The sequence below is a fragment of the Pecten maximus genome, chromosome 6 (genome assembly GCF_902652985.1).
Source record: "Pecten maximus chromosome 6, xPecMax1.1, whole genome shotgun sequence".
Classification (NCBI taxonomy): Eukaryota; Metazoa; Mollusca; class Bivalvia; order Pectinida; family Pectinidae; genus Pecten; species Pecten maximus.
This window is the reverse complement of record NC_047020.1, coordinates 1,605,828-1,630,831: the sequence shown is the minus strand read 5'-3', so window position 1 is coordinate 1,630,831 and position 25,004 is coordinate 1,605,828. Positions and strand designations below refer to the sequence as shown.

Genomic DNA, 25,004 nt, shown 5'->3' with positions numbered 1-25,004 from the left:
GACCAACTATATAAGGACAGGGTCTCGTGTTCTGGACGAGTGTGCTTCCCTTGCTAAAAACAAACCAGCAACAGAAATGTGCTACCTTTTGACAAAAGACAACAGCATTCAGGGCCCAAAAGCAAGTAGACAAATTAGGGATAAAGTATAAAGGGACGAAAAGAAGAGCCAAAACGTAACAAAACTGGCAAACAATAAGATAACAGACGGCGGTTATTTCCGAATTACATTCCAACATTTTATACATTGGATGCATAGATAGATTGTAGTGTTGATCAAATATTTTAGCTCCATTCTAGAAGAGTTCCGACTGTTTACAGAAGGATACGCATACACGTGGCTTCTGAATCATCCGACAGACGCTACAGAGTAGTTTCGTCAGACTGTTCTTACGAAATATACAACATCCGTAATATTTAACCGGTTCCGACTTCTTCGCGAAGGATTATAATAATACTACAATATCGCCTAAACGTTTCGTGTATTTTCTGTTAGCGTTCAAACTTCTTTGAGACCCTGTATAAGGTCAGGTGATGATATCGAACGGGAGCACGACTGACGAAAACATCGGACGATCATTTTTTCGAAATCGGGTGATTCAGGTCTTTGGACAATCTGACTAAAGCTGGTATTTACACAGTAATTGTGACACTGTTTTTTTTCACGAAGGCAGCATTGACGCTGAGAAGTTCCATCAAGGTAACGGCGATTGTAATTAGTTGACCTATATTCGACTGGGTCGTGTTGACATTTGATTCTTGAAGTTGAACGGTAAATAGGCTACATGTTTTTGAATCATTTGTGATTACATTCTACTATAAACTATCCATACGAACTAAATTAGATTATTACTACAATGCCAATATTCCCCGTCCTTGTCTTAGCCTATCTCCATACCAACTGACCAAAAATACCCAATGTTGACCTGTGGCAGTATTGTGGGGCGAAGTGATCATGACCTGTTTCATTGACCGACATTTAGAATTATTTTCAAAACATCATAAGTTCTAATACTAGTCTAGAGTATATAACACTGTAGATAATCTACTGTGTTCTTTTAATTGTGCCAATTTAGTTCGGTTAAAGTCGGAAAAGCATACAATATTAATTATTTAAGACAATAATAGTAACTTAGTAAGTGATGATATTAGGCAAAACATGTAAGTTGAATAAATATCCTGTTAATGTACATGTTTACAGCCTTAATTAGAATAACCTGATAGTCATAAATTTTCAGAGTAATAATATTAAAGTTCATTAAATATAATATAAGATTATTTATTAACATTATTATTAAACATTGTTAATTGATAACAAAATAGCATATTTATTTATAATAAGTTTATTTTGATTCCGACATAAAGTACATTTGTAACTGATATTTAGTGATGTCAGATAGTAGATATATATGTAACCCAGGTAAATGCTAGCCGCAATATACCGCTTGACTAGAGAGATCTTAATTCTCTTTAGCTTGAACGGTTGAGCGTAAGACTAGTAATATAAGCCAGAGGTCCCGGGTTTGATCCCTAGCGGAGGCAGTGATTTATAAATTTAATTGATCATGCATGCGCTCTGTTACATATATATCTGATCTGATTCCTGAATGGAAGATATATGGACTCTAGCATAATTTAGAGTAATTTGTTATAATATGTGCTTTAATACATCTGCTTCAGATTCCACACACATAGTGACTATTTGAAACAAAATATAAGAAGTGACTGTTGTTGCAGTGTTGGAAAACAAACAATAGAATCTCGACATCACATTGAATATAGGAACTACACAAAAGATCCTGGGAACTGGTACACCAAAATACAAGTATTGACCATGAGTCAACTCAGTAAAGTAGATGCTGCTTTCCGTAGCGTCATTGTCTACAAATTCTTCAAAAATGGATGGGGGACGCCAGAGAATCTCAAAAAGTAAGTTTAACCCTTCAATCTCTAGTACAGATCCTGGTCAATTTTAATATATTTGTTTGAAATATGAATTTGTCATTCATCAGTACTTGGGAGTTACTTAGAAAATCCAGATATGTAAAAGTGTTAACAAATTGGTTTGCATTGATCATAATCCATGTTTCAGATTTCCTTCCTGGTTCACTTTCATGTATTCTTTAGTTTCTCATATGTATACACTATACTCTTGTTAGGCCTAAGAAAATACCTGTGTTCCCGCTAACCCTACCAACACTGTATTTTTGTGTCTACCTTGAATTTTTTTTGACCATTTTCAAGGAAGGACTATTTAAGTGAAGTTTGCGTGCCTATATATAACCTAAGTAAAAACTATTTGAAAAATAAATTAAAAAAAAGAAGATTTCCCTACCTAATTACCTTATTTCTGGCATATTAGCGGAAACATGTATTATTTTTTTAAGCCTTAGTATACACGGGTCACTGTGGAAGTTTATGAAATGTTGCATTGTACACGTGTAGGGATAAAAGTACGTAACCATAAAATGATTTTTTTTTCAGGATTTTTGATTTCCGTAAGAAGATCTCCAACAGAGATACCTGTAAATACATGGTGAACATGTCATTAGACAAAGTTATCATTGACAAGGTATGTGCATGTGTGTCTTATGTGTAGATGTTATTTGAACCCAGATAGATTTACAAAAAATCCCAATATATGAATAAAATAAAGCAGGACTGGAGGGTAATAATTATATTAATATTTCAATCGTGGAGTCAAAATTAAATTATACTTTTAGTGTTGACAAAAATTTAGTACCATATGTATACTGCAGATATATACATGTATACAGAGTTGTTGCCCTTGGTGTATTATTTCAAATCTGTCAAGACCATTGTAATTAATCTTTCGATGTGTTTGGAAATGAACTGTTGTATAATATATGACTTGACCATATGTAAGACGAGTCATTGACTCAGTAGGTTATCAAGTTTAAATAAAGCCTATTATTATAATCAACGCTGAGTTCTGTCATCAGACAACTCAGAATAAACATGTTTAAATTGGATCTACTCTAAATGGACGCAGTCTATAGACTTCATTAGAATATAATTTTCATTAAACATAGCACAATTTATTAATGCATTATTATATATCTACAAGTTCTTGCAGCTTGGTTACTATCTGTCATCTTTAAAGCATGAATAATATACATGTACTTTATGTTAAAGGAGGAAGTTGTGGAAAAGAAAAACATGAAAACCATTGAAGGCCATTTCACGTCACCATTTGAAAGACACTTACCTGGAGTGATGCCAGAGAAAGTGAGAACAGCTAAGTAAGTATGGAGCAGATACGCTTTTTCTCTCACCCTGGACAGGGATATCCACAGTTTTACCAGGGTTCTTATCTAATCCTAGGGAAAAGACAAGCTACACATGCTCTTTTCATGTTCACAACAATTGTATTTCGTCACATCAACAATACCACAAAGCTGTACTTATCTGCGTAGACATATTTAGGTAGATAATATGTGTTACTGTAATATTATATCAAACAAAGAAATGTATTGGTTTTGTAAAATATGGCAAATCAATTAGAGTTAGTTTCTTACTTCCCCATACTTCATCAAAGTAAAACTACAGGTAAATACAGTTAAATTAATCTGAAATCAACTGTAATCCCTCTAACGGCATTCCACCCTAAACAGCGACCTTAGGTCAAGACTGGCCGATTCAGTGCTATCACAAATGGTTATGAACCTTTCATTGTGTAATTTTGTTGTTTTTATGTTATTTTGTTGACAAGAAATGAAATGTATGAAAGGGATATTCCGATTGTCTTCTGCAGACACCCAACATTTCAATCCTTGATGGCGAGTGATTATAAACGAGGTCACAGAGCCCTGTTAGATTACAAGCTGCTGCTGAGATCTTGTTGAAAAACAAAGATCAACATTTATTTTTATTCTTAAATAAAATCTGTGTTAGATCAGCTAACATTTAGTTTTATGTAGGTTATAACAGAAATGCTGTATTCAATCCCATTATCAAAATTGTTCCAAACCCACACAGACCTATTTTTGATTTATTTTTGATCACCTATTGTTCGCATATTCCTCTGCATGATCCAATTGCCCCATTTATTATGTTGTGCATATTTCGTGCATACATCATGTGCACACCACACATGTAACAATGTACAATCTCACAACTGTACCAATAGACCAGAGAATATCGTAAACGTTATCTCACAACTGTACCAATAGACCAGAGAATATCGTAAACGTTATCTCACAACTATACCAATAGACCAGAGAATATCATAAACGTTATCTCACAACTGTACCATTAGACCAGAGAATATCGTAAACATTATCTCACAACTGTACCAATAGACCAGAGAATATCGTAAACATTATCTCACAACTGTACCGATAGACCAGAGAATATCGTAAACGTTATCTCACAACTGTACCGATAGACCAGAGAATATCGTAAACATTATCTCACAACTGTACCATTAGACCAGAGAATATCGTAAATGTTATCTCACTACTATACCAATAGACCAGAGAATATCGTAAACGTTATCTCACAACTGTACCAATAGACCAGAGAATATCGTAAATGTTATCTCACAACTGTACCAATAGACCAAAGAATATCGTAAACGTTATCTCACAACTGTACCAATAGACCAGAGAATATCGTAAACGTTATCTCACAACTGTACCAATAGACCAGGGAATATCGTAAACGTTAACTCACAACTGTTCCAATAGACGAGAGAATATCATAAACGTTATCTCACAACTGTACCAATAGACCAGAGAATATCGTAAACGTTATCTCACAACTGTACCAATAGACCAGAGAATATCGTAAACGTTATCTCACAACTGTACCAATAGACCAGAGAATATCGTAAACATTATCTCACAACTGTACCAATAGACCAGAGAATATCATAAATGTTATCTCACAACTATACCATTAGACCAGAGAATATCGTAAATGTTATCTCACAATTCTACCAATAGACCAGAGAATATCGTAAACGTTATCTCACAACTGTACCAATAGACCAGAGAATATCGTAAATGTTATCTCACAACTGTACCAATAGACCAGAGAATATCGTAAACGTTATCTCACAACTGTACCAATAGACCAGAGAATATCATAAACGTTATCTCACAACTGTACCGATAGACCAGAGAATATCGTAAACGTTATCTCACAACTGTACCAATAGACCAGAGAATATCGTAAACGTTATCTCACAACTGTACCAATAGACCAGAGAATATCGTAAACGTTATCTCACAACTGTACCAATAGACCAGAGAATATCATAAACGTTATCTCACAACTGTACCGATAGACCAGAGAATATCGTAAATGTTATCTCACAATCGTAAACGTTATCTCACAACTGTACCAATAGACCAGAGAATATCTTAAACGTTATCTCATAACTGTACCGATAGACCAGAGAATATCGTAAACGTTATCTCACAACTGTACCGATAGACCAGAGAATATCATAAACGTTATCTCACAACTGTACCAATAGACCAGAGAATATCGTAAATGTTATCTCGCAACTCTACCAATAGATCAGTAAAATCACTATTACGATTACAGATCCTTATAATTCTTGATAATAACAAGATAAAATAGTATTGTAGCTGATAGCAGTGTTCATATTGTAGGTATGCTTTTTGTGTTACATAAAAAAAATCAAAAAATAATTTCATATCATCAGAATCTGAATCTATACTTATTGCATTTTTTACCTTATACAACTTTTTGTTGTTTGCATATATACAATATGATTAATATCCAAAATAAATATAAATATTCTTTATCACTTTCAAAATTAGTTCATTGCTTTAAAATTGAGTAAAAATGTTGATATTCATGTCGCGCACAGATCTCCCTTATTTTAGGCAAAACTCCCTTAAAATAATCATCAATCTCCCTTATTGGTCTCCCAAAAATATGGCATGTATGTGATCATGATCAATAGAAATAATAAAAAGATAATCAATGACTGTTTAACTCTACATCACAGTCTAATGTATCTACTGTTTAATTTAAGTTTATACCAATATTCCACACTTTTGACTTCTATTTTCTCAGATTCAAGTTGATTCTTCCTACGAACTGGCAGACAGAAAATTACAAACCTGTTTGTTTACAACTGGCCGGTACAGGTGATCACGTAAGTACCCCGGTAGTTGTTACTTCACCTGGTCGGTACAGGTGATCATGTAAGTAGTTGTCAGTACACCTGGCCGGTACAGGTGATCATGTAAGTAGTTGTCAGTACACCTGGTCGGTACAGGTGATCATGTAAGTAGTTGTCAGTACACCTGGCCATACAGGTGATCATGTAAGTAGTTGTCAGTATACCTGGTCGGTTCAGGTGATCATGTAAGTAGTTGTCAGTATACCTGGTCGGTACAGGTGATCATGTAAGTAGTTGTTGGTACACCTGGCCGGTACAGGTGATCATGTAAATAGTTGTCAGTACAACTGGCCGGTACAGGTGATCATGTAAATAGTTGTCAGTATACCTGGCCAGTACAGGTGATCATGTTAGTAGTTGTCAGTACACCTGGCCGGTACAGGTGATCATGTAAGTAGTTGTCAGTACACCTGGCCGTACAGGTGATCATGTAAGTAGTTGTCAGTATACCTGGTCGGTACAGGTGATCATGTAAGTAGTTGTCAGTATACCTGGCCGGTACAGGTGATGACATAAGTAGTTGTCAGTACACCTGGCCGGTACAGGTGATCATGTAAGTAGTTGTCAGTATACCTGGCCGGTACAGGTGATCATGTTAGTAGTTGTCAGTATACCTGGCCGTACAGGTGATCATGTAAGTAGTTGTCAGTACACCTGGTCGGTACAGGTGATCATGTAAGTAGTTGTCAGTACACCTGGCCGGTACAGGTGATCATGTAAGTAGTTGTCAGTATACCTGGTCGGTACAGGTGATCATGTAAGTAGTTGTCAGTACACCTGGCCGGTACAGGTGATCATGTTAGTAGTTGTCAGTATACCTGGCCGGTACAGGTGATCATGTAAGTAGTTGTCAGTATACCTGGCCGGTGCAGGTGATCATGTAAGTAGTTGTCAGTACACCTGGCCGGTACAGGTGATCATGAAAGTAGTTGTCAGTATACCTGGTCGGTACAGGTGATCATGTAAGTAGTTGTCAGTATACCTGGCCGGTACAGGTGATGACATAAGTAGTTGTCAGTACACCTGGCCGGTACAGGTGATCATGTAAGTAGTTGTCAGTACACCTGGCCGGTACAGGTGATCATGTAAGTAGTTGTCAGTACACCTGGCCGGTACATGTGATCATGTAATTATAAGTAGTTGTCAGTATACCTGGCCGGTACAGGTGATCATGTAAATAGTTGTCAGTATACCTGGTCGGTACAGGTGATCATGTAAGTAGTTGTCAGTACACCTGGCCGGTACAGGTGATCATGTAAGTAGTTGTCAGTATACCTGGTCGGTACAGGTGATCATGTAAGTAGTTGTCAGTATACCTGGCCGGTACAGGTGATCACGTAAGTAGTTGTCAGTACACCTGGTCGGTACAGGTGATCATGTTAGTAGTTGTCAGTACACCTGGTCGGTACAGGTGATCATGTAAGTAGTTGTCAGTATACCTGGCCGTACAGGTGATCATGTAAATAGTTGTCAGTATACCTGGCCGTACAGGTGATCATGTAAGTAGTTGTCAGTTCACCTGGCCAGTACAGGTGATCATGTAAGTAGTTGTCAGCACACCTGGCCAGTACAGGTGATCATGTAAGTAGTTGTCAGTACAACTGGCCGGTACAGGTGATCATGTAAGTAGTTGTCAGTATACCTGGTCGGTACAGGTGATCATGTAAGTAGTTGTCAGTTCACCTGGCCGGTACAGGTGATCATGTAAGTAGTTATCAGTACACCTGGCCGGTACAGGTGATCATGTAAGTAGTTGTCAGTACACCTGGCCGGTACAGGTGATCATGTAAGTAGTTGTCGGTACACCTGGCCAGTACAGGTGATCATGTAAGTAGTTGTCAGTACACCTGGCCGGTACAGGTGATCATGTAAGTAGTTGTCAGTACAACTGGCCGGTACAGGTGATCATGTAAGTAGTTGTCAGTATACCTGGTCGGTACAGGTGATCATGTAAGTAGTTGTCGGTACAACTGGCCGGTACAGGTGATCATGTAAGTAGTTGTCAGTACACCTGGCCGGTACAGGTGATCAAATAAGTAGTTGTCAGTACACCTGGCCGTACAGGTGATCATGTAAGTAGTTGTCAGTACACCTGGCCGTACAGGTGATCATGTAAGTAGTTGTTGGTACAAATGGCCAGTACAGGTGATGACGTAAGTAGTTGTTACTTCACCTGGCTGGTACAGGTGATTACAGATAGCTGCCAGTACTGTACAACTGGCAGACAGAAAACAATAAATCTGTAGTTGTCAGTACACCTTGAAGTTAACACTCATGCTGAATATTTTGATACTTTACATGAGTTCTTTTAGATTAGCACAATTGAAAATATAAGAATATGAAAAAGGAATCTGTGACAGAAATATTCTGATTAAAGGAATCCATTCTTATTACTGGTATTAACTTAGAATAGAGTTAGATAGATATGCAGGCATCAAACACATACTCGAGTTACGATTTAATAACTCATTTTCCATTTCCAGGGTTTTAAAAACCGAGAAGAGAAGATGGCCATGCCTCTGTTACAGAAAGGGATCGCCTCCCTACTGTTGGAGAATCCTTATTGTATCCTTCACAGTGGATTAGTATTGTAGCATGTTTCTGTCATATTACCCAGGGATCACCCTGACAGACCATCGGTCATATTACCCAGGGATCACTCTGACTGACCATCTGTCATATTACCCAGGGATCACCCTGACAGACCATCGGTCATATTACCCAGGAAACACCCTGACTGACCATCGGTTATATTACCCAGGGATCACCCTGACAGACCATCTGTCATATTACCCAGGGATCACCCAGACTGACCATCTGTCATATTACCCAGGGATCACCCTGACAGACCATCTATCATATTACCCAGGGATCACCCTGACAGACCATCTGTCATATTACCCAGGGATCACCCTGACAGACCATCTGTCATATTACCCAGGGATCACCCTGACTGACTATCTGTCATATTACCCAGGGATCACCCTGACAGACCATCTGTCTGTCATATTACCCAGGGATCACCCTGACTGACCATCTGTCATATTACCCAGGGATCACCCTGACAGACCATCTGTCATATTACCCAGGGATCACCCTGACAGACTATCGTTTATATTACCCAGGGATCACCCTGACAGACCATCTATCATATTACCCAGGGATCACTCTGACTGACCATCTGTCATATTACCCAGGGATCACCCTGACTGACTATCTGTCTGTCCTATTACCCAGGGATCACCCTGACTGACCATCTGTCATATTACCCAGGGATCGCCCTGACTGACCATCTGTCTGTCATATTACCCAGGGATCACTCTGACAGACCATCTGTCATATTACCCATGGATCACCCAGCTGACTGACCATCTGTCTGTCATATTACCCAGGGATCACCCTGACTGACCATCGGTCATATTACCCAGGGATCACCCTGACAGACCATCTGTCATATTACCCAGGGATCACCCTGACTGACCATCTGTCATATTACCCAGGGATCACTCTGACAGACCATCTGTCATATTACCCATGGATCACCCAGCTGACTGACCATCTGTCTGTCATATTACCCAGGGATCACCCTGACTGACCATCGGTCATATTACCCAGGGATCACCCTGACAGACCATCTGTCATATTACCCAGGGATCACCCTGACTGACCATCTGTCATATTACCCAGGGATCACCCTGACTGACTATCTGTCATATTACCCAGGGATCACCCTGACAGACTATCGTTTATATTACCCAGGGATCACCCTGACAGACCATCTATCATATTACCCAGGGATCACTCTGACTGACCATCTGTCATATTACCCAGGGATCACCCTGACTGACTATCTGTCTGTCCTATTACCCAGGGATCACCCTGACTGACCATCTGTCATATTACCCAGGGATCGCCCTGACTGACCATCTGTCTGTCATATTACCCAGGGATCACTCTGACAGACCATCTGTCATATTACCCAGGGATCACCCTGACTGACCATCTGTCTGTCATATTACCCAGGGATCGCCCTGACTGACCATCTGACTGTTTAGTCATTTTCCACATTATTGTTTGTCAAACTGGGCATATAGCGTTTTATTTTTTATAAGAAAATATCACGATTACAGTTGAAACTTGATAACGGAAAACGAGGTACAATACACAGCATGTTTCCTTAACAGAGTTACAGATGGCTCAAGGAAGCCAAAGACACAAACGTAAGTCAGTAAACCAGCCGTCTCCTTCATACTTCACTCACTTTAATCAGATGTTGTCTTGATTTTTGTCGACATCATATATGTTTAGTTAAGAAATATGTTTTTGCTATAATAATTCTTGATGTTACAGGCGATCTTTCCTACTGCATGTCAACGATCTGTTTGTGATGGGGGCTGGCTTGACCCTGGAGTCGCTTGTCCTATTACGATGGTGTGAAAGTAGAGGATATGGACCTCTGGGTATCACCGGCATCTCGTTGGGAGGACATGTATGTAGTTACCATGAGGGGGCAAGGCATAAACTCTCAAATACCTCCTATAATGATAAGATGGCGGCTTTGTACTACCGTGTATAAGCTTTAGTGATCCTGTACAATTTTATATCTATTTATTAGCGCAAAAGTGTTTTAATGACAATGTACTTTTCCATCTTTCAATCTCTTGTGCTTCATTTCCATGTAAAAACTGCAACAAATGTTAACAGATTTTCTGTAAACTTGGTTACAAGATTTAAAGTCTTAAGAGCATAGCCAAGTTCAATTGCTACTTATGCCTGACTTTAGGAGTTATGGTCCCCTTGATTAAATAAAAATGTTGTTTTGTGTTGTTTCCATGAAGTATCTGGAAAGTTGTTAACAGATTTTCTTCAAACTAGATAACAAGGTTAAATGACCAAATTTAATTGCCACTTCTGTCCGACTTTATTTGACAGAGTTATGGCCCCTATGTCATGAGTAAAATAAAAGTAAAATGAAGATTTAAAAGGTGATGAGAAATGGGATCAATTGATCACATGTTTTTGTTTTTCTGACATTGTTGTGACTGTTTTCGTCCATAGATGGCGTGTTTAGCGGCTACTAACTGGCACAAGCCCCTTGTTTTGGTTCCCTGCCTGTCCTGGACCACAGCTTCCTCTGTCTATACCAGGGTAACTAGCAATTTACATGTATATCAAAGTACAAATATAAGAATTTGAATCATAAAGTCTTTACAAGAATTAGTCATTTAATTAGTTTTCTTTTCATTTTTGATAATTTTTTACCATTTTGCCAATATGCCAGTCTTTAAGAGCATTTTCTATACAAATTGGGTCACTCGGGCGTCTCAATACGCTTTCTTATCTTGTTTGATGGCTGGAGAATTATACTGGAATCAGGTTGTCCGTCCGTCTGTCCATCCGTCTGTAGACACATTTTGTCCGGACAACTCCTAAACCGATGGGCCGACTCTAGTGAAACTTCACACACATATTAATGATCATGTGTAGATGTGCATGCCACTTTCTTTTTTTCAAAATTATGGTTGCTATGGCAACTGGTCACTATAAACAGGTTTTCCGATAAGAACCATATCTTTAAGTTTGTTCGGACAACTCCTCCTAAACCGAAGGGCCGATTTCAATGAAACTTCACACAAATATAGAGGACCATGTGTAGATGTGCATGCCACTTTCTTTTTCTCAAAATTATGGTTGCTATGGCAACTGGTCACTATAAACAGGTTTTCCGATAAGAACCATAACTTTAAGTTTGTCCGGAACAACTCCTCCTAAACCGAAGGGCCGATTTCAGTGAAACTTCACACAAATATAGAGGACCATGTGTAGATGTGCATGCCACTTTCGTTTTCTTGAAATTATGGTTGCTATGGCAACTGGTCACTACAAACAGGTTTTCCAATAATGTATCGGCGCTGGGGAAGTGCCACTGCTAATAATAATGTCACTAATGGGTTACATATAAACTCAATCCAAAACACGTGTGACGTTTCCTCCTGTTTATTAACAACTAAAACATAAGCCAGATCCGGAAACATCCAGATTCCGGATATTTAGTAAAATATGAAAAAATAATCAATTGCCGGTAACGATTATCCGGAATATTATATACCCATACCACTCCACTCCTGACCAGTAAATAACCCATAATCATAACAATAGCAACCATAACTTTAAGTTTGTCCGGACAACTCCTCCTAAACCGAAGGGCCGATTTCAATGAAACTTCACACAAATATAGAGGACCATGTGTAGATGTTCATGCCACTTTCTTTTTCTCAAAATTATAGTTGCTATGGCAACTGGTCACTATATTACTGGGTTATCTTAGTTAGCCTCTAATTAACAGTTCCAATTCACCATTGACTTGTGCAGATTGCGGGGGTATTAGTCAGCCATCCTGGTGACAGTTCTAGTTTATTCTGACAGGTGTTTTGTGATAGTTGACATTCTCCTCTGTACATGTGTACACAACATTAATCTATGAAGTGGTTCAAACTAAATGTTTAATTTCTCATGTATTTATATCTAGGTAGTACCGAATGTTTTATACTTTTTTCTGTACAGGGAGTGCTAAGGAATGGTATCAATTGGAAGGTGTTGGAATCCCAGTACAAAGACGAAACAGAATATAAAGAAATGGTGGACCTCCTTACACAAGACAAGGTCAGTTATCACTCGGAGTTGTTCCCTGATGGAGGCCATACTGGTAATCCTTCAAAAACATCGTCATCTTAATAAATCATCCAAAATCCTTACAGTTTTCAAAATTCTCATGACTTAATCATAAAAAACAAGGTGAGACATGCATGTATTTTGATTTTGATTTTTTGAAGTAAATGACCTTGATCTAGTATTATTATGTGAATGAGTTTGACCTAGTTTTAAAATCACCAGGCTCATATCATCATACTATACTACTTAGAATCATGATGTCCCTAGATGTGAAAAAATGTGTGTTAACACAGATAAAACTAAAGTTATGTTAATCACATCACCAAGATTGAAAATCTCCAAAAACGTGCTGCCAGGGTTATTATGAAATGTGATCTAAATACAAATTCAGCCAATATGTTTAAAAAAAACTGAAATGGCTTGCTTTTAAAAAAAGGAATTTTATACAACAATTCTTTTCTGATGTACAAAGTCCTTAACAACGTGGACACTCTACTTAAAAAACTGTCATCCGAAATTCAGACACGATCATCAACACAGAATGTATTCTACATGCCATCTTTTAAAACAAATATGTTCTAAAAAGATCTTTTACATACCAAGGCCTCACATATAGAATAGTTTACCTTCTTATGTACAAAACTGTAAAAATGCCAAACAGTATTTTATGTTGAAGCAATGCAACATGTATATATTTTTTTTAGAAATGTAATTACATTGTATGCACATGGCTGAGACTATACAGTAGCCTCTAGTCTTTTAAAAATAGTGTTTCTAATTTAGGCTGAAATATTAAAGGTTGTATTATTTGTTATACATATTTAATAATTGGTTTAATCAATGTAGAAGGTGGTTAATCATGCTGATGATTCAGTGGACGCGGCAAGGGTTGATTTGACAAACACAGAAGCTGAGCCCTTGACAAAATTGATCAGGCTACCATGAACTAAGATATTAGTACAATATGTGATACTCTTTGCATAGAGGTTCTTTGGGTGTTGTTGCATTACTTTTGTACAGTTAAAAATGATTTTTTTTTTTTTTTTTTATAATTTTTGCGGTATTATGGACTAACTGTTTTTGCTGTATATATTCTTGAGGTTAAAGTTTTGGTTAAAGTTTTATAATGGCACACCATTCACTTAATATTGGTATTAGGATGCTGATTCTTTGCATAGAGGTTCTTTGGGTGTGTGGCATTACTTTTTGTACAGTTAAAAATGAAAAAATTATTTTCATTATTTGAATTGTTCTCTTGTTTATATTTCAATCCAAGGCTGTTATTACACATTTCACTTTAAATTCACTTTAGATTCTTTTACTCTGTACAGTAGACATACCAAAAGAATACCTGAATATCTTTTAGGGGCAGGAAACATTGTTTATTCGACCCAATAGAGTTGAATTTACACATTGTTTGGAATGAACTTATTTTCATAAAATGATCATGTTTCAGTTTTGGCTGAACTTTTTTACTCAAATTTGGCTGAAGTTTTAACTTGAGGGCGCCGGTAGGGGACATGTATTGGTTTAGCAATACTCACAGAATGCTTGTTATTTAAGTACCACTAAGTAGTGAAGATATTGATCACTAAACTTTTTCTTTGTAGTGGGATTTGTCTGCTTATTCAGAAGGTCGAAAAGCTGTATTTGATATAGAAAATCCTGAGGACCTGAAAAGAGGTTACGAAATGGCAGCAAATTATGTGTTAAACAATCATTCTCCTCCGGAACAGGAGAGCATTCCATCAAGTATCGAGGAGCCAGTGGGTGAGGAACAGGGTATTTGGAAAAGAACTATTCTGCCCGCAGTTTCCTCAATTAAAGCCCCAGACATAAGTCTGGAGCCCCTGTACCAGTCTATCAGCGACAAATGGATGGAAATAGGCAAACGAGATGAAGCTTCGCTCGCCTTCATGATTGGTGTCATGGATGAGTGCACACATCTAGGACATTATACAAAGCCAGTGGACCAGAACCTAATCATTATAGTGACAGCAAAACATGACGGCTACATTCCCCGTGATGAGGTGTTGGGTTTGGATAAGATCTGGCCGGGCGCTGAGATTCGTTATGTAGATGGGGGACATGTTGAGGCCTACATCCGCCACAAAGGAGTATTTATGTAAGTAAATCGAAGGATCTTGTAGAGTTACTGGTCTTAAGAGTTTCATTATCTCATAAAACATTTCATTTGTTAGTATCAAACTTATCTGTTTGGTATTACTTGAAAAAGGCAGTATTTAGATCGGTCAGTTAGCTTACGTACAATTGTTTTTGGTTTTCCTAGATGTGGCATAACTACAGTCCTGAAGCAGGTATAATTAACAGTAGGGAAATTTTCCTGTAAATCTTGATATTTAGTCAACCAAGCACTTTAGTAAAACATAACTTTACAGCTACAAATCTACTGGCCGTTCACTAGCCACATCTCTCATAACTGGTTCTGTTGATGTTGATTACATCACGTCTATTAAGCTCACTAAATTATTTTCCTTTCCTTACAGAAAAGCAATAACTGATGCATTTGACAGAAGTAAAGAGAAATTTCACAGTTGACGACGTGGTACAAGCGGACGTGTTGCCGGCAGACACAGAGTAGTTATTAATTCCGGGACGTTAAAGCGGAATCATGACTTTGTGATATCAAACAATTACTGTGTTGGATGATGAGAGCAGTATATACCATATCTATTCGACTAATACAGTGGAGATCAGTAATTTTCAGACTGGTACCTTCCTCAGTTACCTCCCTTACATATACTACACAGAGGACTGGTAGCGAACTAACCATCTTTGAGAATAAATTCTAGCATTTGCTCATCTTTATTGTGGATGTCATGTCATCATGGAGATGGTTACTTCAGCTGAAGAAACAAACGTCAGTAGTGTCATTGTCATTAGCTAATTGGATACTGTTTGCCTGAAGTCATTTTAAAAAGCAGAACTTAAATATCATCTTCGTTTATTTATATCAAAGGATATATTTACTCTTGACACTGAAATCCATCACTTCTTGTGTTTTGTGGGTTTCTGTGTCTTAAATTAGCGATACGTACATCACCGGATAATCCGATATAGAAATTAACCAATGAAATAATCAACAGGGTTACCCACTACCAGTCCTTTGTGAACAGAGCGCAGCCCTGGTGGAGAGTATAGAACTAAGGGAGGGAACCAGTCTTAAATAATTTTATATTTTTGCCAGCAATTCTTATATCAACTTTTTTACAGCTTTGTGGTATAGAAATGGCCATGAAGGCTTTAATCATTGAAGTGACTTGAGATGTTTTAATTTATTGATTATGAGTAACTTGTTAATTGGTTTTGGTTGTTATTATACTACATCCTGATATTGATTACAGTTTGTGTACAGAGATTGTACCTCCTTCCTTAATCCTATATTGATGGTTACTCAATACAAAAATAGATTGAAATTAAAAGATACAATATACAGCTGTTGTTGTAAGTCATAAATCTCATCATCCTATTGAATAGAACTTAAATAAGATCATCATATTTATGACTTCCAACAAACAGTTCAATATAACCTTCATAAATTCTTGAAGAGCTACAAGTCTATAAATAGGAATGACATACCTCAAGCTATTTAACAGTAAATGATCTGTAATCAGGTAGATGAGACTGCTGTACCTGGAATTTATATCCATGTTGTTAGAATGAACCACAAACTTGGAGACAATACCTATTGTGATACCGGTACCTTATATTGTTTTACCGGTACCTTGTATTGTTTTACCGGTACCTTGTATTGTTTTACTTCCTCAGGGAGCCAGTATTATTTGTATGACCAGTCATCATAACTACTAGGTTGTAGATTAAGATGTTGTGTAGCACTAAGTGGGCTATAGAATATGTGTAATATATTAATCAAATATCCACAAGTATCCCAAGAATTATTTGTCACTGAAAGGTTAATAAGGTTTACATGTTTGTATTGTTTTGATGTCTAACCAGATCACCTCTACAATTAATATTATACCGCTAGAGAAATATGTCACTAGAGCCTTGTTGTGTAGCACTGTGTCTCGGTCATTTGGACCAGGTTAGGTAGTATTGATGTAGTGTATGAGGTCTAGTCCAGATTATTATACTGAAAGCATTTCCAACTTTTACCTGTAGTACAGGTATATAATTGTATTACATGTTGATATGATGTATACCTCACTCATATTGTCATTAAGATTTCAATAGTAATACCCAAATGTTGACCTTGCTGTATATCAACGATATACCTCCCACCTGTAGTGCTAAAACACCCAAATTGATGACATCATCTTGCCAGTTCTACGAGTCAATGTTGAGCTCAGGAGATATTCTAGTCTGGTGTGGATTTTGTGCTGGTTTGTTGTTAGTCTGACTGAGAATTTAAATGTTAGGAACTTTATAATTGTGTGAAACAGAGACATTACAAAAGACTTGTCAAAAGATTTTTTTTTCTAAGTTTTTAGGAACGTGTGTAACAGTTGTGAGAACTATGTGTTATTGTGTTAATGATTCCAAACGAGTGATGGTGGATGATGGTGTTTATATATCGATCACAAGCGGATCCGTAATGATAGATGGTGGATGGTCGTGTTTATATCGATCACAAGCGGATCCCTAACGAGTGATGGTGGATGGTCGTGTTTATATCGATCACAAGCGGATCCCTAACGAGTGATGGTGGATGGTCGTGTTTATATCGATCACAAGCAGATCCCTAACGAGTGATGGTGGATGGTCGTGTTTATATCGATCACAAGCGGATCCCTAACGAGTGAGGTGGATGGTCGTGTTTATATATCGATCACAAGCGGATCCCTAACGAGTGAGGTGGATGGTCGTGTTTATATATCGATCACAAGCGGATCCCTAACGAGTGATGGTGGATGGTCGTGTTTATATATCGATCACAAGCGGATCCCTAACGAGTGAGGTGGATGGTCGTGTTTATATATCGATCACAAGCGGATCCCTAACGAGTAATGGTGGATGGTCGTGTTTATATCGATCACAAGCGGATCCCTAACGAGTGAGGTGGATGGTCGTGTTTATATCGATCACAAGCGGATCCCTAACGAGTGATGGTGGATGGTCGTGTTTATATCGATCACAAGCGGATCCCTAACGAGTGAGGTGGATGGTCGTGTTTATATCGATCACAAGCGGATCCCTAACGAGTGATGGTGGATGGTCGTGTTTATATCGATCACAAGCGGATCCCTAACGAGTGAGGTGGATGGTCGTGTTTATATCGATCACAAGCGGATCCCTAACGAGTAATGGTGGATGGTCGTGTTTATATCGATCACAAGCGGATCCCTAACGAGTGATGGTGGATGGTCGTGTTTATATCGATCACAAGCGGATCCCTAACGAGTGAGGTGGATGGTCGTGTTTATATCGATCACAAGCGGATCCCTAACGAGTGATGGTGGATGGTCGTGTATATATAGATCACAAGCGGATCCCTAACGAGTGATGGTGGATAGTCGTGTTTATATCGATCACAAGCGGATCCCTAACGAGTGATGGTGGATGGTCGTCTTTATATCGATCACAAACTCCCGGTTTCACCAAGTGTCTTATACTTATATTAGGTAATACATGATATAGATATAAACCTGCCGTCATGAGATTAAGGAAGTTTTGCCCAGAACTTTATTATATGTTCTTGTTAGAAATCTATTTACGCACAACTTTCTAAATTCTAGCCTTGGAAAAATATCATCAAATAAAAACAACAGCATTTTAATGATGTGGAAATTGAGTGTACACATAGTCTGTCCTCATTACCGTAATTGAGTGTACACGTAGTCTGTCCTCATTACTGTAATTGAGTGTACACGTAGTCTGTCCTCATTACTGTAATTGAGTGTACACGTAGTCTGTCCTCATTACTGTAATTGAGTGTACACATAGTCTGTCCTCATTACTGTAATTGAGTGTACACGTAGTCTGTCCTCATTACTGTAATTGAGTGTACACGTAGTCTGTCCTCATTACTGTAATTGAGTGTACACGTAGTCTGTCCTCATTACTGTAATTGAGTGTACACGTAGTCTGTCCTCATTACTGTAATTGAGTGTACACGTAGTCTGTCCTCATTACTGTAATTGAGTGTACACGTAGTCTGTCCTCATTACTGTAATTGAGTGTACACGTAGTCTGTCCTCATTACTGTAATTGAGTGTACACGTAGTCTGTCCTCATTACTGTAATTGAGTGTACACGTAGTCTGTCCTCATTACTGTAATTGAGTGTACACGTAGTCTGTCCTCATTACTGTAATTGAGTGTACACGTAGTCTGTCCTCATTACTGTAATTGAGTGTACACGTAGTCTGTCCTCTAGACTCAGAACTTTCCTGATGTACCCGAGTGATGTATATCCAAAACCACTGATCTGTTGGTGATAGTTGGAAGAACACTAATTGCTGGTATACTCCGACCAGAATGACCTGTTGTGTTGAACTTTGATTAGTTTATTGAATGTAGATGAGTCAATAATCATACAGGGAAATAGGTGCATTACATACTTGTATATAAGTAAGGGTTTGAAATGATGTACAAGACCATTCATGGGCTAATTAAGTGGTACGTTCCCGATGTACTGGTGACCCCAGTATAATAGGTTCGAATCCCGTAAAGTACTTTTCTCATTTTAAGAGATTTTTTGTTTGCATGTTGTTTCAAAGGGGCAGTGTGTATTTTTTTTTTTTTTTTTAATTCTACATTCAGTTATCATTGCCCTTCTGGTAACTTCACTATTTAACTTAACTGTTGAAATGTCAGACAATGATCAGTGAGATACGTTCTACCTTTTTTACGACCGAGAACATTTTTACAGGTTTTACAAATTTTAATAATAACAAGAAATATCTTTAAAAAAGATTAACGGCATAGTATTAATGCTGGTGGTTATAATGTAAAACTGCTGGTAAAATTAATTAACAAACTAATGCGTTTCAGCACGGATAACAAAATGATATCAGTTTGAATCATTTTTGGAGATAACAAGTCTGCATTTGAATCAGGAATATAATTTCATTAATGTGTCATTTGAAAAGATACATTCACTTATTCAGCTTACATTCAATCTTAACTTTGTTTTGATTTTAACTGCATATCTGCATTTTGCATTTACCTCTACATTGACCAATCAAATACTTCATCTTGACCAGTAATGCCACCTGTCGCGTCATATCTGGGTCAAAAGAATATTATACGGCTATGCCGAAAAAAAATTAAAATAGATAAATACATTTGCTTAGCTTAACTATTCAATGTTATTCAATACTGTAAATACCAATCTAAGACCGCATCTGTGTTGTTTTTCTTCAGTTTACCTTTTTGTATAGGAAACATTGAGCATTTGACAGAAAGACATGCTCAGCAATTATATTGTAACTTTTATTAGGCTTCTTATATTACTGTTAGCAGTTGGTTGCCCCGAGTTTTGTGAATAATTAGAATACAATATGCAGTATCCACAGAGTGTACACAGGCATTATGTACTTGATGCATCGAAACATCAACTAACAATTTGATATATACACCTATGCAAGTTCGACTACTGTGAATATTTCATGAAAAGTCAACAGGACAGGTCATTTTTATCAGACGATATTGTTGTTGCAGTTATTACTATTTATTTATTAAGTTTTTAATCATGTTTGTTTTTCACAGTAATGAAGCCAATACTTGTACAGATCTAGTGTATTCTGCTGTATAGAATCCTCAGGAATGAGGAACAATTTTATCTTCTTGAATATTTATCAACTTTGTTCTGACATTCATCAGTGTTTTATTCAGGCATTTTACGCTTTGTTATATTTGAAATTATTTTTATTTAGAGTTTTGTCCTCTTTTTGTTCTGTCATATATAAGTAATGCTATTCTTTACCTACTGGCTTAATCTTTTAGCTTAACACTGTTTGGTGAGTTGATGAGTTTTATTTCCTATCAGTACAGATATCATCGTGTGCCACAAATGTGGATATTAACTAACCCAAATGTTGTGATCTTAACTGAAAAAAGCGGAGGTCAATATCATAATCTCAGGGTTGATAAGTACTCGTATTCACCTCATGATGATTTTTTTATATGAAGTAATAATGGATATACTGTTCATTTCATGATGTCTTTAGAAAAGTATCTAAATGAATGGCCGTCATCCAATTACAAATGATAATTCCCAATGTCCTAACATCAATGACTGACGAGTCAAACCGGACAATTCTCCATCAGAGTCCAGGAATACTAGTCTAACATACCAATGGTAGCTATAGATATCTAACAGGGAGACACCATACAGTTAGTAATAAAATCATGAAATATATTTTATTTTCACAAACAAATTTTTGTATGATCACAATGAGTGCCAAAGTATGAAGTATGGATGGTATTACCTATGTATATTCTGTGTTGTAGATTGTTGTCTGTACAACTATTATGTATTTAAAATTCTAAAAAAAAACACCTAGTATCAAATTAAAAGTCAGATGTCAGTAATAAGAGATGTCAGTAAAGTCAGGTATCTGTAAAGTCAGGTGTCTGTAAAGTCAGGTATCTGTAAAGTCTGGTGTCTGTAAAGTCAGGTGTCAGTAAAGTCTGGTGTCAGTAAAGTCAGATGTCAGTAATAAGAGATGTCAGTAAAGTCAGGTGTCTGTAAAACCAGGTGTCTGTAAAGTCTGGTGACAAATCTATAGATCAGTGTGAAATTAATTTTATGATGATGGTATGAATTGGTGCATGTACACAAATTTGACATAATTTAAGCTTGTTTGATAAGTGCTAGTGTTTATATCTGTAGTGTCTATAATGAAGTCTTCCCAATGTGATCCCGATACTTAAATAGTGTTGTTCCTCTCTGCTCTGTTTAGGCACTGTCTTATCAGCTGTGAGAGGGCTGTCAGAGTCAATATGACATTAATAGAATTGCACCTCTCTTAGAAGACCTGGACTTGTTAGCAGTGCAAGCCTAAACCACTGTGACATTCCATGGTTCTACTGTAACACACTGGCCCAGAATGTGAACCTTATATTTTGGTGCTGATGAAGGTATTGATTTGTATGTTACATGTGTATGTGTACACATGTGTATAATCTGTTATATTTGTGTTAAGATGATGAGAGAAACTATAAAATGTAAAACAAACAAAAAACTGTTCTTGTTTTCTATTGACTATTGTATTAGCAGTAAAACCAAAATTGAAACCATAAAATGACAGTTAAAGAGCAATCTAAAAGGGACAAAATGTGATGTAGACAGGAAGTTGTAGGAACCATCTAAAGGAGGCCCAATGGGATGTAGACAGGAAGTGGCACTGGTCATCTAAAAGGAGGTCCGATGGGATGTAGACCGGAAGTGGTATAGGCCATCTAAAAGGAGGTCCAATGAGATGTAGACCGGAAGTAGTAGGAACCATCTAAAAGGAGGTTCAATGGGATGTAGACAGAAAGTAGTACAGGCCATCTAAAGGAGGTCCAATGGGATGTAGACAGGAAGTGGTACAGGCCATCTAAAGGAGGTCCAACGGGATGTAGACAGGAAGTAGTAGGAACCATCTAAAAGGAGGTCCAATGGGATGTAGACAGGAAGTGGTACAGGCCATCTAAAAGGAGGTCCAATGGGATGTAGACAGGAAGTAGTAGGAACCATCTAAAAGGAGGTCCAATGGGATGTAGACAGGAAGTGGTACAGGCCATCTAAAGGAGGTCCAATGGGATGTAGACAGAAAGTAGTACAGGCCTTCTAAAGGAGGTCCAATGGGATGTAGACAGAAGGTAATAGAAGCCATCTTAAGAGAGGCCAAATAGGATGTATACAGGGAGTAGTAGGGGCCATCAAAAAAGAGGGCAAATGGGGTGTAGACAGGAAGTAGTGGGGGCCATCAAAAAAGAGAGCAAATGGGGTGTAGACAGGAAGTAGTGGGGGCCATCAAAAAAGAGGCCAAATGGGGTGTAGACAGGAAGTAGTGGGGGCCATCAAAAAAGAGGCCAAATGGGATGTAGACAGGAAGTAGTAGGGGACCATAAAAAAGAGGCCAAATAGGATGTATACAGGGAGTAGTAATATTTAGACAGAAAGTAGTAGGGGCCATCAAAAAGAGGTCAAATGGGATGTAGAGAGGAAGTAGAAGGTGCCATCTAAAAAGAGGCCAAATGGGATATGGGATGTAGACAGGAAGTAGTAGGGGCCATCAAAAAAGAGGCCAAATGGGATATGGGATGTAGACAGGAAGAAGTAGGAGCCATGTAAAAGACGGAAGAAGTAGGAGCCTTCTAAATGGAAGCCCGATGAGATACAGGAAGAAGTAGGAACCATCTAATTTGAGGATCAATGGAATGTAGACAGGAAGTTGTAGGAACCATGTAATTTGAGTTTCAACGGAATGTAGACAGGAAGTAGTAGGAACCATCTAATTTGAGGGTCAATGGAATGTAGACAGGAGGTAGAGGCCCCAAATGGGATGTAGACTGGAAGTAATAAGAGACATCTAAAGAGGCCCAATTGGATATATATAGGAAGTAGTAGGGGCCATGTAAGAGGAGGGACAGGGTGGATATATAGAGAAAGCAACAGGGGCCATCTAAAAGGAGGTCCATTAGGATGTAGACAGGAAGTAGTAATGGCTATCTAAAGGGAAACCCAATAGGCTTTAGACAGAAAGTGGTAGAAGCCATCTAAAAGGAAGCTAAACGGAATGTACACTGTAGACCGGAAAAAGTAGGGACATCTAAAATGAAGTTCAAGGGGATGTGTACAGGAAGTAGAAATCTCTTAGCCCACAATCTGATGATGGAGGGCTTATCAAATCTCTCTTCCTCCGGTGTCCCTCTGTCCTTGAACAATTGTTATTATTGCTATTTCTCAGAAAATCCTTGATAGATCTTTCTTCACCTCTACGTTCCCGTTTGTTCCTGGTTGTCCATTTTGAGCTTTTCATTGATATTTCTCGAATTTCATTTAAAATTTCTCTTATGTTAGTTAAAGTTTGTCATCCTCATCTCTCAGAGAGTTCTTCGATGATCTTTCTTGGATTTATTATGTAGGTTCGTCTTGTTTTCAAATGATTAAGGGAATATATCAGTCTTACAGAGATCCAATAAAGGTCATTCGATAGTTGGCGCCAAGATCCCTTTTGGATCTCTTCAGTGTTAATTTGAGTCACGTGACCTTTTGTTTAATTCCAAACTCAATTAATTCAGGAAATCATAACAAAATAATTGAGCTGGAAATTTGACATGTGATGAGTTTAACATTCCCTACATACGACTTATTATCTGATAATAAGCCGAGTTTTACTTCTAACCATACATGTTTGTTCACTAGGCGATCGTTACCAAATTCACAGGTCATATGACTTTTTGTTTGATTTGAACAAGTTTTGCCAAAGATTACATAAAATCATCAATAAAAATACGAAGGGTGGTTATATCTCGATGACCTTGACCTTTGACCGTGTAACAGCCTTATGAATTGTACTCTGACTTCAATATGAATTTATCTTCATCATGTCATTAATCATTTACCTGTAATTCATTATTTCGTAAAATATTTACCAGTAAAATTTTGTATTCTGATAAAAATATCATTAATCTTTGATATGCTAACCTTGACCTTCAATTCATGTGCCTATGTTAGTACAGCGTTTGATTTGATGACTTTGACATTTGACCACTTTTACGTAATTTCTTGCTTTATTCGAACTTTGTTTCTGAATGTCACCAAAGTATTTGCTGAATTTATCATTTGATTTTGTGTGTCATTTATCTTTAAAATGTCTATCATAAAAGCTGCCCAGCTATTAGTAATCTACAACTGTAACCTTGACCTTTCAAATCTCTAAAACACGAACTGCGTGGAAATGACTAGTGGTTCTGTGGGATGATGTCTAGATTACTGCTGGCATATATAGACTTCAGAATAGAGTTGGTCGTTCGATTTGTTAATTAACTTCCGGATTTACGACCTATCAGTATATGAACCCAAGTACATTTAGATGATAGCGAAAAGTGCTGTACGGAATACATGGGAAAGCACAATGATATACGAGGACATTGTATATATGTCAGTTAAAAAATTAGAATTTAATACATGATGAGTATTTAGCTGACTAGCGCGTACGGGAGTTACTATATTAA

At 37.6% G+C, this 25,004-nt stretch overlaps 1 protein-coding gene across 2 annotated transcripts; it reads left to right on the top strand.

Annotated features, from left to right (window-relative positions):
* Window positions 1-523: 523 nt before the first annotated feature.
* On the top strand, window positions 524-19,807 carry LOC117328692 (protein ABHD18-like). Of its 2 annotated transcripts, none has more exons than XM_033886179.1 (12): window positions 524-699; window positions 1,737-1,928; window positions 2,484-2,571; window positions 3,156-3,262; window positions 6,072-6,153; window positions 8,664-8,745; window positions 10,373-10,400; window positions 10,531-10,669; window positions 11,239-11,328; window positions 12,745-12,843; window positions 14,463-14,977; window positions 15,360-19,807. In XM_033886179.1, the coding sequence occupies exons 2-12, from the start codon at window positions 1,834-1,836 to the stop codon at window positions 15,409-15,411; spliced, it is 1,377 nt and encodes a 458-aa protein (XP_033742070.1). In that variant the 5' UTR covers window positions 524-699; window positions 1,737-1,833; the 3' UTR covers window positions 15,412-19,807. The 2 variants fall into 2 exon arrangements, with proteins under 2 accessions (XP_033742070.1, XP_033742069.1); XM_033886178.1 differs by having other exon boundaries at window positions 1,680-1,928.
* Window positions 19,808-25,004: the final 5,197 nt, after the last annotated feature.

Bases quoted from the DNA above. Each gene is read 5' to 3' on its own strand.
- LOC117328692 (XM_033886179.1), top strand. From the start codon at position 1,834: ATGAGTCAACTCAGTAAAGTAGATGCTGCTTTCCGTAGCGTCATTGTC. The intron at 2,572-3,155 runs GTATGTGCATGT...TTTATGTTAAAG, and splicing joins ACAAAGTTATCATTGACAAG to GAGGAAGTTGTGGAAAAGAA. The intron at 11,329-12,744 runs GTAACTAGCAAT...TTTTCTGTACAG, and splicing joins CTTCCTCTGTCTATACCAGG to GGAGTGCTAAGGAATGGTAT.